The following is a 19,524-nucleotide window of genomic DNA, read 5'->3' as shown; positions in this document are numbered from 1 at the left end:
ATTCTTAAGAATGTGTGTATTAGTACATTTAGTACTATTTTCCTAGACTGCCATAGTACTTGTGTGGAAGTCCCAACCTAAGAACAGTACAGCCGTCACCATTCCAGTACCGTACTAGTGTTATGTACAGATTATCTCAAACGATATAAGCATTTAATGCCATTCTTTGACTATTAACTGTCACAGCGGATTTATAGATCATTGCAATCAGATATTGGCATGTTTCGTGGGTATTCCAGTAATTATTAGCATAAGATAACATTGGAATTATAGCAGGTATAAATCAGTTTACGCCCACGATTATTTTGTTAATAAAGTTTTTGCTGTGATGGCTCTGTACTATAACTAGTGTGGGCATAGGTCTATGTCTTTAACGTTTGTACTCTGAACGTAATGTAATAATCTCTGAACATAAGGTAATTTAAGCCAAGCTGTATATTGAACTAGGTAATAAGCGTTTAAAGAATACTAATTAACTTTGTTTATATATTTTTAGTTGAAGAAACTTCATTGACAAAGAAGATTGATAAAAAGAACTTTGCTATCTCCTCTAGACCATTTTCTTTTAACCTTCGTATACTCGCCCGGAAAAGCTTTTCACATATGCTCGGACATGGTGTCTCCGACCGAGATAAAATCTCGGCTGTGTTATTTTAATATTATACTTTTGAAGTATTATTCTTATTAATTTTAAATAACAGGGTGTGTGAATAAGTGAATAAAAAACACTAAAGAATATTAGAACTTAAACTTTATTTGGTAGAAATGTCTTCTAAATAAGAAAACTATTTTTTTTCTAGTATTAATTAAAAATTAACTCTGACATATAATTGACTAAGGAATGCAAAATAATAAAAATCGTAAAAATAAATATTATTCGGGTAGGTATATGTAAAGTGTAACAATTTAATCATACCCTAACTGCATTTTTAACGAACAAAATGAACAACGACGTATGTTAAAGATTCTGGATTATCAAGTCAACATATTTCTAGTAGCCTCTGTCTTAGTTTTCTGTGCATATTTTAAAGGAAAGCTCGGTTTTTTAGATGGGGCAAAGTATATTCTGAAACTTCCTGCGTCTTCATTTTATATTGTCAATTTTTAGCTTTTATATAATTATTTATCCCTACAATAATCGTCACGATGTTTTGTGATCTTGTTATAACAGTGGAATACGGATTATTTTTGTTCCACCTAGTTGTTGTATCTCTGCCGCCATAGTAGTTTACAGATGGGTGCGAGACCTCTTCGATTTCGTCTGATGATTCACCCTCCTGTTCAGTGTATAATTACAACGCAAATTAATAGCTACTTTTCACTGAGTAATATTTAAAAAAAAATTAGTAGATTATGTCAAATACTAACAACTATACTCGGGTCGGTCTTACGGACCGATATACTCGATAAACACACACACGTACAGTCGATTCCAGCGCTTACACCGCACTAATCAATGCCTAACAAAAAATTAAAAAGCTATACGCAAGGGCAAGGGCTTCAGTGATTATAATCTTTAAAAGAACAAAGAATTATTGATATGTCAGTCTTTAAATCTAATGCGCGAGTATAATGAAAATTAAGAAAAGAAAAAAATACAAAAATTTTACGTGTTAGAATTAAACTTTATTTGTATTTTAACTGTTGTAAAATAATTACCTACGGTTACCATAAATAAAATCTTACCTTAATCACTAAGCAAGCCTCTTGCGTTATATAAATTAACGGTATACCTTCTACTATTATATTCAGAATACCTACTGAAATTATAGCCTACATCATTTATATAATTCTCATTCATTTCACTGTATAGAGCGCGCTGTGTACACGTAGACCACACACAATGAATAAATCACTTTTATTTACGACTATGATTTTTAATTAATTAAGCATTACAATAATATATTGAATTAAATACAATTAACAGGCAATTGAAGGTCCAATACGAACCCACACGGATGTCCTGTAAAGCTAATAGAATGCATATTTAATTGCGACCTCAGGTTATACGGCGACACAATCCGGGTTACAATTATAAAATAGATCTTATTTCTATAGACGTAATGGTTACGAGAGCGACTGCTGGGGTCACCGTATTATCAATATTTATTACAGCCCCGTTTCATGCGACGGTCGCGAAACCTCGAACATGAACCGAGTTTGAAAGCTCGTTAAACGCTTATTTGCTTTACTAATTTATGTATATCAAGTTTTAAATGGCGATTTTAATAATTTCTCACGATATTCGTTATGATTTAATACAATTGCTTAGGTGTCTCCATTGAATAAATAGCTTGTAAAAATTATTGTTCTGATATATTATTAATTATTTTCGTTCATAAAGAATTTATCGAGGTAACTTTTAGTATTGGAGTAATTTCTTTACGATAAGTTTCTAACTTATGTTTTTAAAAAAAAACTTTTTTACACATGCTTGACTTGAAGAGTAAGCTGGTGAATATGTGGCGACAGCGTTACGAAAAGTGTGATCAGTTAGGTGAACGGAGCAAGAGAAAGAGGTGCGAGCACACATTTTCTCTCTCTCTTTCTCTCACAGCCAGTTACGTTTCGTATATCTAAGATAAAGTGCAGGCCTATTGCTAACGAAGTTTAACTTCAGTCGTATGGTCTAAAGAACACTCGTTTTTTTTTTTTAAATTAAGATTCCTCATGCAAAACCAAAGCAGCTAAATAATAACGATAATCTAAACTCCTCTGGAATTATGAATGTCGTATTTAAAAGATAAATATGTACTTAATTTTGTATAGTCTATATAAGTCATTGATAGCGAAATTAGTACACAGTTTAAGCGTCTACAGTTACGGAACGGTTTGTTTACAGTAAATTTTGATACATATGTATGGGAAATAAATGGATCTGCGATATGATACACATAAGGTCGACTGTTTCTAAGCATTTTTAAACTTGTCTATAAATCTGAACAAAATATTTCGTGCTATACAACCTCTTTATTAATGAAAGAAACACATGAAAGCGAAGTAAAAGAAATAAACAAGGGCGGAAGTGTTTTGGTTTACTAGTTAATAACAAACTACAATGTTGTTACCTATAAAAGTGTAGACGACATAGCGTCTAAGAAAACTCTTAGTTAATTTTTAGTATGTATATGTAAATATTAAATCGATTACAGTGACACGTACAAAATGATTTAAGACGCAAACAGATCATAAAATATTCATATTTTAATACTAATATACATACCGTGATTTAATTACATTACAATATTAGCATAGGCTTTAAAATGTAGGAAAACTTAAACGTAAACGATAACTCAGACTTGATTTCTTATGTCGTTACTGATCAATAAACAAATTCATTCCTTTTACGTTACTAGACATTTGAAGATTTCCATATTTGATACGTATTATTATTATTAAACACTTCTTCCTAAAATATCTCCTCTCTCAATACTATATGACTCGTGTAAGAGTCAACTTTGAACGAAACCTTTTCAAGACGTAGTAAAATCGTAATCAAACGATCATTGTGATAAAACTTAGAGCGAAGAAAATGATACCTTTTTCACTGGGATTAAAGTCGAATATTAAACGCATTAATCACAAGCTTTATGACGTTTAGTCGCGGAGGTTGTCATCTTGTTAGGAAGTGTGGTCGATAATCCGCTTAATAACAATGATCTCATAATAGTTACATTCAATTATAACAATTCAGTTTCGATTAAGTGTTAATATCTTTGATTAATGTCTGTTATATTCATTCGGATAGTATTTGTGATGTTATCTATCTTTTGTTAACTGACGGACAAAGTAATAAATTTGAGATTTTATAAAAAAAATATTGATAGAATGGAATAACACGTGTTTTTGATTCACTGGGTAATAATAAAAAATAATTATCTGTCAAGATTTTACTTGACTTGTTTTTTGTTTAAAAATATCTGACAACAGTATAGGATAAGTTTAAAATAGTATTAACAATACAATATAAATTAAAACATCCGAACCATGGTATTTATAAATACTCAAAATTTATTCGTTAATTTATATATATATTTTTAAGTTTGCGTATTCTTAACGTATATCTAATTTCCAGTTGTTAGCTATATTCGCCTAAGAAAACATTAAGGTACCATTTTTTATTATTTGTTACCAGTAACGCAGTCCGAGCAAGAGAGGTCGTGCATTGCACTGCTGAGGTTACAGCGACGTTGCGGCCAGTTCCTCTGGGTACACGCGGTGTTGCAGCTCAAGGACAACCTGGAAAATTCGCAGCGACCGGTCATTGTGTGTACCAATCAGGTTTTAAGGTAATTATATAATTACTAGTATTGAGAAAAACAATGAATAATTGCCGGCCGCTGGCAGCCGTAAGTATGAAATTTCATAATCTTATTATGAAAAAAAGATTGCTAACTAAGGAGACTAATAGGAAGCAGACGCTTGAAATACTGTGGTGATCGCCAGTTAATGATCGATAGTTTGATGCGTGAGGTGAAACAGTTTGTAGAGCCTGTTGTACCATCTAATATTTATATTTATATACCTATTTTAGTTTTACGGCTTGCGAATATAGGTACCTAACTTACGACTAAAGCTTTATCAGCAATCGGTATTAGTGGCTCTAAGTATAAAGAAAACATATATATATATATATATATATATATGTATATATATATATATATATATATATATATATATATATATATATTAATAACCAAATAAACAATAAATAATTCGAAATATAATTTATCATATCATTATCTATAATGTATGCGCATTCAAATTCATTCTAAACAATATTTCATAATCATCAAATCGAACTAAGTTTGTAAATTAACATATATTTGTCATAAACAGAATATAATTTGACACTAATAAAGCCATTCATTATACACCCTTAATTGATTGCTCTCCGATACAAATTTCGTACTAAATAACTCGAGGCAATTTCACAAGTAACATCTCACTCGCTGCGTCTAAATTATGAGAACTAAATCATGAAAGCACTCAAAACATCCAACGTAATCGCCCTTTCCCTTGGTATCTCTTATTGGCCATTAATACATCGAAACCACAGCAATCTAGCGATCAAGGGTAAAATCACTTCATCTTTACCGCTGTCTGCAATTATTATTTAAAATACTCGTACGTACCTGAATGTAGTACGGGCTTGCAAAAACAAATGCTTACAACGCATCAAGAAGACTTGTTTTGATTCTTTTTTATTAACTTTATTGTTCTTTAATGATTGAATGATAAATAATTACAAAAGAACGTCATTTCAAAAAAAGGATCAACAAAAAAATGTTTCGCAAAAAATTTAATTAAAACAAATTTTTATATTTTTAATATATATTTTTTATCTTTAAGCATCTCACAACAAACTTTACATATTATGTGATTGTTAATAGTTATCACTACATAGTATAAAACAAAGTCGCTTCCCGCTGTCTGTTTTAACCCTATGTATGCTTAGATCAAAGAAACTTCACAACGGATTTTGATGCGGTTTTTTTTTATATATAGAGTGATCCAAGAGGAAGGTTTATATTTATAATAAATGCATGATATGGTAGATAAACACTGATAATTTTAGAGGTGTCTAACATATGTTTTGTTGTTGATAGTAGCAGCCATTGTACCCGTGCGAAGCCGGGGCAAGTCGCTAGTTATTGATATAAATGTCAGAATAAACTTAACACAATAAACTTAAGTCAAAATTATAATTTTAAAACTGATTTTTATAGTTTGTCTTGATGACAATACATTACCTCTTTATAAAATGTATATGTACATGAGTGTAGCGAATGTTATATAGCCACAAATTTTAAGGATTCTGGATCTTTTATCTGTTTCCAGTATGTCGCTTTATTATTACATAGTATAATTTGGGATGTATATTGACCTATTTAAGGTTACAAATATTACAAAATTAATTTATATTTTTATATTATTAAGTATTATTACAATCAGTAAAATAAACAGTATCAATCAAACCCACTTCAAAGGTTAAAATACAATTAAAGGAAATTTTGTGAAAACTCCATGGAAAAGGTTACAAAATATAGAACCTCATCGTTCAAATATTGTGCCACGTATAAAACTCTAAATTTTTTAATACTCAACACTCACTTTACCAATTTTTCTTTAAAAATATATGTTGATTTATTTACCTAACTTTATAAAACACATAAAACCAATTGGCGGATTGAAGTCATTTAGCTTTGCGTACCAGTCAACTTTAATATTAATATTTAATCTAAACTAACATATTAAACTAGTGTCCTATTTTTATTTCCTATTTATTTAACATTTTTTTCCAGAATTTGAGCTACCACCATCTAAATCGAATGATATTCTGGCCTTTGTTTAAATAGAGTTAAACGCAATTAAAGCTGTACTACGAAAGACAAATAATATATATTTTTTAATATCAAGCTTTGTAGACACGATTATAGTTGGTGATGTATAAAATGAGAATTAAATTCACGATAATTATTATAAATAATGGTAAACATACAAAATAAATATGATTAAATGCAAACAAATGAGATGACACAACCGTAAGTAAACATTTACGTGTAGTTAAATGTTAAGTATACGCGTTTTATGTCAAAAGATGCATTTGGTAAAACCTTGAGAAGAATTTTATAATCAAAATTACTCGAATAATTTTAATACCCCAAAAGCTATGTTATAAATACACAAAACAAAATTTTTTAAACAAATCCAAGAGAATGTCTGTACTTAGATACAACATTTATCAATAACGAAGATCTGTTACTGAAACAAGAATCAATTGTTATGATTCCTGAAGCCACATGCTTTAAACAATTTGTAAACAATAATTGTGTTTGCTCGCATACGAAAAAAAACCGACTTAATAGTCAAGTAAATACGCGTTATTAAAGATTACTCAAAAGTTGTGATCAGATCTCGATGAAATTTAAATGTAACCACATGGTAAACAACAGCTTTCGATTAAATTAAGAACCATCAAAATTTGTATACCCAGTAAAAAGTTATGCGGTATAATACAACGTAGGTCGACAAAAAAATAGTCAAGTAAAAATACATTATTAGATATAAGTTAGACGAAAAGTAGTTGTTAGATCTCAAATAAATTTAAACGGAAACAAATGACATGCACCACCTTTCGATTAAACATTTTTATATCGAAATCGGTCCACCTAGTCAAAAGTTCTGAAGTAACATACATAAAAAAATACAATCGAATTGAGAACCTCCTCCTTTTTTGGAAGTCGGTTAGAAAACGAATCATTTTCGCATATGGAAACCTAGCTTATGTCACTGTCAACCCGTGGACTTTTATTGCGATATATGCGAAGGGCACAGCAGAAGATATTTTGCTTAAAATTTGGAACAGCCACACACGCACACACACACACACACACACATACACACAGTTGCACAGCTAAATAATACTACTATCAAGTTGTATTGTGTTCCTAAGGAGAGTAAGGTACCCAGAGCTCCTAGGGATGGTTGATTGTAGGATAAGCAACGAGCTTGCGATGCTTCTGTTGTTGCAAGTGTCTATAGGCGGACCTTTCGTTTAGTTGTCACCTATATAGTATAAAAAACTGAATAAAATGTAATAATGTAATTTATACTATGCAATCGATTACACACACGGATATGTAATTTGAAACCTATAATACCGAAGACCGTAGGCTTCAATAACCATTTTACTCGTCTAAACAATTTAACATAACAGTTTAATGCTTATGAATCAAAGCCCCAATGTGATTACGTCTGTAATAATACGAAACGTCTGTAATTATTAATTTAACATATAATTGAATATAATTTGTTAGGAATTTTATTTGTTTAACGATGTGAACAATTTCACGGTAATTTGAAGATGAGCAATACTGAGCGATTAACTACATAATGACTTGTTTAGATAAACGTTGATACATAATATATATAAGATGGATGGATAACAAGGTATAAGATGGAAATATGCAAATATTTTTTAATGATAATTTTTACGAGTACTATACTTAAAAATTTAAACTGTGTCGTAAAATTTATCACTGATTACACTAACAACCGAAAATAATTGTTACAATGTAATGATTTAAAAACTAGCTGGCCCGTTGATTTTCGTACCTCCATATTGTTTTCGTGAATATACTTTTATTTTATTCTTTTATAAATTTTTGTCCTGATAATACAGAACCAAAATCGTTCGGAAGTTATACTCGTACGTACCTTTTGGTGATTCATTATGTATAGCGATTCTGATTCAAGGCTTTCACGTAGAATATAATTTCATGTTATGTATGAAAAAAAAAAGTATTTACGAATTAAAATTTTGTGTGAAATACCTTAAAAAAATTCAAGCAATACTCAGATAATATGTGGAGTCTAACCGTTCTCTCAAAAGCTTAAACGCTAGTCATAAGGTAATGTTTTAAAGTCGAGTAAGATTTGTAGTGCAGTTTACCAGCATGCAGTTAGTGCTAATGCTTTTTTAAAAGGTCTAAGTGGCGTCTGCTACGCTAATTGGCTTTAAAGTCGATCTATTAAACAATGTTATAATTTCCGGTAGAGCAAAGCTATGAAAAATGGTTGCCATAATTCAAAACGGTCACTTACAAACTTCCCTATTGAGAGATCAATAGTAGATGACGTCTTAAAACTGCTCGCAAGAACACCCCTACCATTTGTTACACGGCAAGCTTGAAATAATTTATATATCATGTTTCATTATTCTCATTATGTGTTATAGTAGTAAGTAATCACAACTTTTACTTATAAACTTACGAATATCTAACATTATAAAACATTGCAGCATCTAAAACTGACTATTATGATCTTTAAAATTTGCAACAATTGTGATGTATTGGTCCATTTAGAATAACGTTGCAGTGATAAATAAATACGTCTAAACAGAACTAAATTATGAATTATTCATTGTAAATTATTAATTTTAGTGAAGAACTTCAAGACGTCGAAAACTCGTAGTAAAGGTTGTAACGAATAAATATTGTAAGGGGGTGATTTATGAAGTCAGAGCGGGGCCGATCCGATGTTACTATCGGGATGGTTTGAAATATGCCCGCACAGGCTATTGTGATGTGAGAAACGGTGTTTAACAAGCGCCAAGCTTCGTGTTTGATCGATGGCGCGGAATTTACTTCCAAGAATATTTTATAGCGCGAAAATGCACCAAAACACCTGATTCCGTGGAATGTTAGATCTATCATGTTTGTATATTGCAGCCTAGCGTTTACCTTGCCTTGTGGAAATAAGAGCAAATATCATCGTTATTATAATGGACTTAATGCAAGGTACATCCTTTGTTTAATAAACAATCGGTCGTCGTCCAGATATTGGACTATAAATACAATCTTTTAGGTATTTTCAAATAAATTACGACAAAAATATAAATGAGAAGTGTTTGTTCACTCTCATTCTTTTACTATATCTTAGAAAGCATTTTATCGATTAAAATTAATTTATCTGATTAAACAAGTTGCCATTTATTGCAAGTTGAAATTTATCGGTAAAATTATCTTGCACATAACATTAGATATTAATTCGAACTCAGGTCCAGCATAATTGCACCCTTTAGAACATTTAAATTTATCACAACACGGCCTGCAGTTATTACCGCAACTATTAATTTAGCAGATAATTCTGAACAAGCTCATTATGCGTTAGAGCAGTGACTAAGACCTCAAATTAATCGTCAGTAGGCGCTTGTGATAGTAAATCTAAATTAATATAAATGCGAGTGGGTGACAGAGTGACCTAAACAATCAACGAGTACAGAGGGCGCAAGCCCTAGGCTATTTAATACTTGGCGTAAGTTACAAGCGCGTAGAGTTTCATTCATTTCATCAAAAAAGAAAGATTTGTTTTGAAATAATTCAACACAGAATTATACCTAAAATAGGTAGAGGTATATGATACCAATCGAACCGAGGGTTTTAAAAGTTTTCCGAAGCACGATGGGGAGACTCACGTGGATAAACACCCAGGCCAGAAAAAAAACTATTTATAAAAAAAATCTTCTCGAGCCGAAATCTAACTTACAATTGTCGGCTACAAGTAGAACTTTCTTACTACTGAAACGATATGAAAACGTCCAACTGTCTTAACATCCAGCTTCTAGTTCTGGATTCCGGATCATCTCAAATGTTAAAAATTAAACCATCTTTTTAAAGATTGATACAGTAAACCCACTCTGGTGATCTGGTCTCAAGCCCGGTTGCATTGTTCATGGGATTGCGTCATTTGTCACGTTTCTGCACATGCTCTTGCGCAACCTACTCATGTTGCTTCGTGCTTTCCTCTGATAAATATTGTAGCCTTTAATAATCTTCCTTGTGTGATATATCTTAATAATAACTTGCGCTTTGTTTATCTGTGATATTAACGCATACATTACACCCTCTATAATATATGACATAAGTTCTGAAAGCCACATTCTATTACATTCATAACAAACACCTATAATAGTATTTATATAATATCTCAAAGCGTTTAATTTATTATGTCAGTATAACCTTTAAAAGGCAGTTTTATTACGGATAGCCTTATATGTCGTAACGTCTTAATAAATCCGTACGATAACTGTAGGTACACATGTAGCCCAATGTGGCTTGGTTGAACGACAACAAATTGTCAACATGTCAACCGCCTACGTCATGTCGCGGAGATTTATGCGTTCGGCCGATGCGGACGCACAAATTGGCGTGCGGATCAGACGGTACGAGTTCCAGACATTCCATTAACTCGGTTATGCATAACGAGGGCAAGATTACGCACATTACTATTCTAGTCGAAAAAAATGAGAATTTTCAATGAAGATCACAATCTGTATTACTTCGCATGTAAACGTGATTCCTTTTCATTCTTTCGTATGGGAAGCTACATAATTTGAAGACTTTTAATTTTAATAATGTAAATTAGTACTAAGAGATTAACTACACTACACCATCATACATAACGATACACTAACGAGATTTTTATTCATATACTTAGTTTTTATTTCTCATCATGCTGCATGGACATTTCTAAACATTTTAAATATCGTACCAATACTATATTTACGAAAATATAATTAGTATTAATAATAACAACAGATATCATAAACGCAGCAAATTGTTTACAAATTCTTGGCCAATAATATTCAAATATTTTTTTTATAGCAGGTACCTACATAAAGACGGTATTAAATCACGTTTAAGTAATTCATGAAGGTCAAGTTTATTTATGCAGAACGTGTGTAAACTGAGTTCGCTTATCCTCTTACCCTTTGATTCTCGGTTATCTACGAATGCTAAACGATTTGTCGTCGTCCAAAACATATTTAAACTTTGATGTAAGTAATGTCGCATACAGAAGCCTTAAAAGGTTAAAAGCTACGAAATGCCATTAATCTTAATTTGTATACTTAGACTGTCTCATGTCTTATGTCATTAAACAGTTAAATTAATAGATTTGTCATCTTCAAGTGATACGTTTACATTACTTTATCGCATTTCCAGTACCCTTCACTGAGAAAAATATTTTCTTAGAGCTGACCCGACGAACTTCGTTTCATACTTTATTTTCGTGAATACAGCAATTTATTTTTTAATTTTCTTCATACAAGCCTTACCAAACAATAACGAACAAAAAAAAACTCGTTCGGAAGCTAAGCTATACACATATCCGTACATTTCGATGATTATCTTTATCTAAATAGGTAGGATAAAAATATATAATGATAAATGACACGATTTTATTTCTGAATGTTATTTAATTAACATCTAACATTTATTTCATATCAATTTCCAAAACCTTTTCACCCGACTGTATCTTTAGTCCAGGACTCAGTCCAACTATTTGACATTTCCCTGCATCCACTATCTAAAAGGTTGAAAGCTTGAGTTAACGTTAAAGGTTATTTTAGAACCACAAATTCAATACTTCAGTGGCGTCAATTACATTATTGTTTCTGTACAGCGTAAAAGGGATTTTCAACAATAAATTATTTTGATTAACAAAACCAAAAGAAATAGTTTTTAATTAAATATTTAAATTGAAAAACTAAAACTGGTATATTCAAATACCAAAATATTTTGTTCTGTAAATTACGTTTATTTTTTATTTTTAATTCTAATGTTGAGTAAGTATACCATAAAGTAGTGTTATACCGTGTCAAATTTAATTGTCTCTGAGTTTAGTTTCTTTCATTTATTGCACTTTAATTTAAAATATGCATATTACACTTACGTAAAATATATTTAAATTAAGCCGTTTATTTATATAATAAATACGAGCCAATTTGAAATTTTCAGCGTCGCAGACATTTCGTCATAAATTCGTTGTTATAAATTTAAAACCATTTTTTTTAAGATAAAAAAAGCCCAAGTACACAAAATAAATTCTAATTTCTTAACAGATTATAACAATAAAATTATAAATTTCATAAAATCCAACAAAACAAAGGCCTACTTTAAGACGATTTCAAACCTTACCTTGAATAATCCCTGACCGCTTAACGACTGCAAGCCCTTATCTACAAGAATAATTTGAATCGACCGTAATCTTTTGCATTACACTTGCCTATTCATTGTAAAATAATTTTCACATACAAGGCACATTGACGTAGATTACTACTTAATATAAACATTAAACTTTAGTAGTCCCCATTTTCCGTTCTACTAATGGGCAAAGCATGTAACAAACTCTTAGGTATGTTTAAATACATCTTATTGTACAATAGTAAAGATACTGCAGTACGAGGAATTTAAGGAAAACAACACCTGTCAAGAGTTCATATTGTATATTCATTTTGATTTATTTTAAACATATAATAATATAATGTTTTCTACACAAATGTTGATAAGGTATTTTTGATCTTAAAAATAAGTTGCGATTAAGAATAACGTACCTACGATGTGGTATATGAACTTGGTATTTCTCGTGCCTATAACTTTATTGTTTATAAGAGACCCTTAAGCTATTGCAACAGCGACTGCGTATCAAAGTGTGGTTGGTATCTTCTTAGATGATTATTTTAAAGCAAATTTGAAATTAAATGAAATCGAACTGAACCGAAGTAGTCTGTAAATGTATCATTTTTAGGCAGAAGCCCTATCTCTATTACGAGAATAATTGAAGCTTTAATGTCCCCTATCGTTAATAAAGATTCCTATACCATAATTATAAAAATAAGTTTTTGATCTTAAGTCCTCACAAAAAAAAAATCGCTTCAGCCTGTTATATCCCACAGCTGGGCATAGGCCCCTTTTCCACATGTAGGAAAAGGATCAGAGCTTAATCCAATACGCTGCTCCAATGCGAGTTGGCGGATATATTCATACACATTTTAATAACCGTAATCATGTACATGATAATAACCGGGAACGATAGCTTAACGTGCTCTCCGAGGCATGGTGGGATACCCAAAAGGACTATCAGCCAGATCGGAAATAAATATTTGTATAAACACAATTATCCACTCCGAGCGTGAATCGAATCCGCGACCGTCAGAGTTCAGGCGCCGCCGACACAGCACACGCACCATTACAAGAGAGCGGTCGTCGAGCGGTTTCTATAATATGATTATACGACTAGCCCGTTGGCGCAGTTTGTAGTGACCCTGCTTTCTGCTCCGAGGGTTGTGGGTTCGATTCCCATCTGAGCCTGGGTGTAATATACATATTTATATATATATATGTACCATTTATATGTATGCTTATCGAAAAAAAAATGTAGCCATACCAGTCGACTGTTACCTACGAGTATAATAAAAGCGTTAAAGTTGCTTACTTTAAGAACAGTTGACCGTGTGTGTATTTTGTAAATATTTATTTATTAATAAATATCTTACCAAAGTCCAGTAGTCTTGAAAAGAACACACACATGCAGATAGTAAGTTTATTCTATACTAATTTGTGTAACATTGACGATAATCATAGTTTTAATTGTTAACAGTGAGCAAGAAGCAGTAGTGATGAAAGCTAACCCATGGCTATACCATTATTACGCCGTACAATCAAAATTGCATTATGGTTTAGCATATGAGGCAGCTACCAGAATGTATGGCCCACCACCTCCTGATATTCAAGTATATCCAACAAACATGCAGTATGCACCGACACCGCCAGTCTGCATTAATGGAAATCAAGCTGTTATGATGCCAAATACGAGTCTACAACCACACATACCACACGTTGCACCACATTTAACGCCAATACATTATGCTTATGAAAGACATGATAATGGACCAGTCGATTATTCAGTGTCACTCCATGAAAACAGGTATATTTTTTTAATAAAAAAGACTTACGTAATTTCTTTTTCGGCTTAAATCTTTCCAAATTTCAGCTGATTTGAAAAACATTTTTAGTTTAATATTAAGTATTTATTTCAGATATCATAATTTAAGGATGGATGAGACACGGTCTCAGCCTAGTGCTAAAAGAAAAGCAAAGCAATCAGACGACAAAACTCCTGTTGTGAGCTTATCTCCACGTATCTCTTCATCAAATCTTGGAGGTGACACTTTGGTTGCTATAGCAGCGACATCTATTACTAATCGGAGGCCAGGGTCAAAAAACTTTAATATAACCGAAACGGAAATGATGGATCAGTGGAATCCAAGTCCAACTTGGTCCGAATCGGCATTACAAAAAGTTCCCGATGTTTGCCATCAAGATTTAAGTCCTTACGTCACAACCACACCACCAACACCTTCTGGCACGCCGTCAGCTTATACGCAAAATTATAGCCATACGTTTGTATTTGATTGGTCACCAGAACAGTACGTTCCTCACACTAACAATAGATGTAGCACAGTAACAACGGAAAGTTCCTATCAGCAAACTTGGAATAGAAATCAAAGAATGACTTTCGCTAATAGTAATGATAGCTCAATCGACGAAAATTGTAATCCTAATAGAATAAACTTACCTATGAGGGTGAGTAGAACACCACCAGAACATAATACAACTAGGGAAGGTGAAACTCTTCGCAGACACATGGGTGAGTAAAAGTAGAATGAATAGAATCTTTCATTCCAATCAAAATATGCAGGTACATGCAAGTTTGTAAAAAGAAGACCCGATTAAACAAAATTAAGATAATTCAATACGAACAATTTTATACTTATCAATGTACTGGTAAAGGCTAAAGTAGGTGCTATATTTAGGTGGCGAATGCTAGCGCGACCCCATCTCGCCCCACGTTAAAAAAAAACGCATACTACGCATATTTAATTTAATACTTTTGTATTTAAATAATTATACTATATTTACAAAATAGTTTTTAATTGTATTACGTTTCTAACCATTGATTAAAATTACAGATCGCCCGCATCCAGATTCACCAGTGGCCAAAAAGCCTGCATTATAAGTTGTAGTGTTCTCAAATTATAGTAAAAAAATAATATATTGTTACCTTATAATTTTAGTTATTTAAACTACCCACATAAGAGGTAAAAGTTCTGGAACTCTCCTGTGATCTATGTGTTTTTAAGATTATTATATTGTAATGTAAAATGTAGACATTGTACAAATTTAACGTCACATAAAATGTGAGTAGTAGCGTAATTTGTATATATATTTTATGTAAATAATTAAAGATTTTAAGTTTATAGTATAAGTTGCAAGTTATATAGGCAGGTCTTCATGGAAATAAGTACCTGTCTAATTTTAAGTTTTTGTGCAATTGTTAAATATTCGTACTTACATTTAATCAAAAATAAAGAACATAAAAAAACTTATACACAGTGAGTATACAATTTTGTGAATTTTATTACAAACACTGTTTTTTTTTATTTCAAATAATAATAATAATAAAATAAATAAAAAAAACACAAAGTTGATGTTAAGTGTGTCTAAAACTATATTATACTGATTCCGTCCACCATTAAATTTTAAATATTATTTAGATTTCTATAAATTAAGATAATTTAATTTTCCAAATATTTTTATATTCAATTCAATCAATTCCTTTCAATCAAGTGAGATGGTATTGTAAATTTATATTGTTAATAGCGAAATGTGTAAATTTTATTTTTAAAATGAGTATGAAAATAAACAAAAATAATTTAAAATAAATCTTTTATTTTATCCTTATTTGGAAATTACATCAAGCAATATATTTATTATCAATATCATTACATAGTATCGAACAAAGTCACTTCCCTCTATCTGTATACTTAGATCTATAAAACCACACAACAGATTTTGATGCAGGTTTTCTTTAGTAAATAGTGATTCCAGAGGAAGGTTTATTTCTATAATACATGCAAAATACAGTAGGGCCGGGGCGGGTTGCTAGTGACTGATAATTAAAAAAACACTATTCTGGCCTGAGACGCATATTTCTCAAGAGGCACAGATCTCTAGCAGTATCTTTTCTGCCATATGACGTAGACAAGTCATATAAGCGTAATATTAGTCCAACATTGAAGTTATCAGGTAAAGCTTTTATTAGAGTAGGAACAATTTCACTTGGCATTTTCTGTAACACAATTTGAGCTCTATCCTGACCACACTGAACTGCATATACCAAAAACTCGAATATAAATTGTGTTTGAGGTGTAATATCGCCATTCTTTCCAGCTAGTTGGGAAAATGACTTATACAATACATCTAAAGCTGTTTGTAAGGGTTCTTTTATAACAATGCTAGACATGTTGTTTTGACCTTGAGAGTAATACAGAGAGTCTGATGTATTGTCATTCATTCTTCTTACTTTGCTTGAAGAACACATTGAATCTAAATCTTCAGATTCGTCATGTCGTCTTTTTCTAGAGGTATTAGCCTTATTAGAAACACTATATTCAAGTGCTGCATAAATGCTGTACACACAAAGTCTAGCCAAAATAGCTGATTGGGGTTCAACTAGCTCATCACATAATTTAGCATTATAAAGATACTGAGGCAAAACATGTAGTAATAATGATTCAGTACATTTTTCAATATTCAAATGGAACATTGCCAAAATAATGTCAACAGACCTGTCTAAATCATCCTGATATCGAAATTTTAGCATTTCCTTGACCAAATTTGTAACAAACCATACTGGGCCAGCAGTATTTAAAAGGCTCTCAACAATATGAGTAGCATCTATGTGTAAGTACCCTCTAGTTTTAATATCTTCCCATACAAACTGTAATTGTTCTAGAATTGGTTGACGAGAAACAATGCAATGAGAAAAGGGTAAAATTTTAGATTTTGGTGCCAATGGAGGATGAACGTCATACTGCATCTTTCTCACTATTTGACACATAAGGATAGCTCTCTCCTTGAAATTATCAATTTGAGCTAATTCTACTTCACTTGGTGGTGACAAAAACTGCTGTACCATATTTAATGGTTTTATAAATGCATCTTGATGTACAACATTAATATATGAACAGAGCCATACTGAAGCACAAACAGCTAACGAAGCCATTTTTTGTCTTAAAGAATCTAACATACGTTTTACATCTGCAGAGGAAATTGATCCCTGCTCCCACGCAAATAATACCTCTTTTATAACTCCACTCACATTAGTACACAAATCGTGAGGTTTTAAATTAGTATTCTTAAAGTCAAAATCAGGGGCACTCAAATGATGTATAAAAAGGTCAATGAGTTGTAAATCACATTTTTGTAATATTTGCTCTGGTGATTTATGAATGCCTTTTTGTGGCATGCAATCTCTAACCCACTGTTCAAAAAACGAATCTCCATTTTCTTCAAGAACAGCATCAGCTCCATAATCCTGGACAATAGAGCATAAAATTAAAAATGAAATATCAAAAATATATACTTTTGATTGAGATGCTCCTTTTTCACTAGCAGTAAGGAGAGCAAATTCATTAAACTTTATCAATCTTGAGACAAATAATTTTAGCTTTCCTTCTACAGTTGCAACAGCTAGAAAAGTATCTAACGTGGTTCCTCCAACAATTTGGCATAACATTACATATAATGATTCTTGAGTTTTATGGAAATCTCCTCCCATAGTTTTAAGCATTCCAGCTAATGTAGGTTCTGCACGGGTAATAAATGATGGGACAGATCCTTGAAGACCGATTGGTTCTAATTTTTGTAACTTAACATCTTTACTTTCTCTTTTTTGATTAAAATATGCAAGTTGAGTCTCTGATATCACATTTAATTTCACAAGGGGTTCTAACAATGACACAACACTGTTACATGAATTCTTTGCATCAACAACATCAAGAAGAGGAGTATTTTGCAAAAGTTTCTCAAAAGCTTCTACCACTTCTACAGAATAATCGCCATCTTTATTGGTACCATGCGAGTTATGGAGACAATGTATAATTTGTGGTAATTTAAGAAATGTGAATGCAGCCCACAAGGCTTGTTTTGATGGATCTTTACTTGCATCATTTAAAGAAATAAAACATGCTCTAATTAACTCACAGTAAAGTCTTGACAATGGATAAGTTTTTATTCTTTGTATCATTATTAACTGGCTAGATAACTGTTGCATATCAGCACTAGGATTAACCAACACAGAGATTGCTATTAAGGCTTGTAGGCAGTAAGACACTGTCTCTGGCTTATTATTCAATGGAGCGATTTTATCAACATCCATATTACAAATCTTTTGCAAAGTATCATGTATTGTAACCGGTGCTTTAAATTGAGTGTTCATCATCATAAATGCTGTGATCTCCTGACATTTTTTTGTTACTTCATTATATTCATCTGGATCATTTTGTTTAGCAAGATAAAACATAGATAAAAGAAAGTCTGAATGAATGATGGAATTAAGTAATGATGTTGATTTTTCCAAAAGTTCTTGGCTTTGTATAGGATTTGATGCCGGGTACTTACTCAATGAATAGTGGTACACTTGTAAAAGCCACAAGATGATAGAAGACACAGCAAATGCCAATATTTCCTCTTCCATTTTGCTGCGACATGTTATACTGTCAAGAAATCCCTCTAAGAATTCTAGGAGACTTAGAATACAGTGTGGTTTGTGAAAGGCGTCAAATTTCGCTATTCTTTGCAATACAGCAGCATAAGATACAAGATGTGACGCCAGGGAATGTTTTAGATATGAAATTACTAACTGATTGGCACCACAGCCTACCATTGCTTGTTGTAAAATGCAGTCAGCCAAGTTATACAGATCTCCACTGACCCCTCTTGGAAGAATAGTCTTGATGTTTATGCCCCATTGAATATCAGTCCATCTTTCACGCCAGGCTTTCAAAATCAAAGCTTTAAGTGAACTTGTCTTACTGGTAATTTTTGATGCATCCATTTTTACCATATTTATATGAACACGAGTACGTCCAACACGGTTAAAGTTTTACTTTTTGTCACAAGAACTTATTAAATCGTCTAATAAATTCATGATTAACTTTTTATTAAGATAATTCAACGTATTAAAACATCACAAATCACAAAATTCAACACGCAAGTTTTGCTATCAGTGTTGCAAAAGTGTAAAATAAAAAATCGGTATATTTGGCTCCGAAAAATCGGTAGAAATCGGTAGATTTTTACTCGGAGTAAACAAAAGTATTTTAAGTCAATAATG

At 31.8% G+C, this 19,524-nt stretch overlaps 2 protein-coding genes across 2 annotated transcripts in view; one reads left to right on the top strand and one right to left on the bottom strand.

The window, feature by feature from the left end:
• LOC123664294 (nuclear receptor coactivator 2-like) overlaps nt 1–16,059 on the top strand; it is an 85,628-nt gene extending 69,569 nt beyond the window's left edge. The window contains exons 7-10 of the mRNA XM_045598885.1: nt 4,136–4,289; nt 13,945–14,271; nt 14,384–14,994; nt 15,317–16,059. Coding sequence (XP_045454841.1) covers nt 4,136–4,289; nt 13,945–14,271; nt 14,384–14,994; nt 15,317–15,363 — 1,139 coding nt within the window. The 3' untranslated portion in view covers nt 15,364–16,059. The remainder of the gene's footprint in view (nt 1–4,135; nt 4,290–13,944; nt 14,272–14,383; nt 14,995–15,316) is intronic.
• Nucleotides 16,060–19,245, bottom strand: LOC123664027 (mediator of RNA polymerase II transcription subunit 24). The gene has a single exon (XM_045598653.1). The coding sequence runs from the start codon at nt 19,243–19,245 to the stop codon at nt 16,315–16,317; it is 2,931 nt and encodes a 976-aa protein (XP_045454609.1). The 3' UTR covers nt 16,060–16,314.
• Nucleotides 19,246–19,524: the final 279 nt, after the last annotated feature.

The sequence above is a fragment of the Melitaea cinxia genome, chromosome 21 (assembly GCF_905220565.1).
Source record: "Melitaea cinxia chromosome 21, ilMelCinx1.1, whole genome shotgun sequence".
Lineage (NCBI taxonomy): Eukaryota > Metazoa > Arthropoda > Insecta > Lepidoptera > Nymphalidae > Melitaea > Melitaea cinxia.
Note: the sequence above shows the minus strand (reverse complement) of the source record. Positions and strands in the feature narration are given on the sequence as shown.

Bases quoted from the DNA above. Each gene is read 5' to 3' on its own strand.
- LOC123664027 (XM_045598653.1), bottom strand. From the start codon at position 19,245: ATGGATGCATCAAAAATTACCAGTAAGACAAGTTCACTTAAAGCTTTG.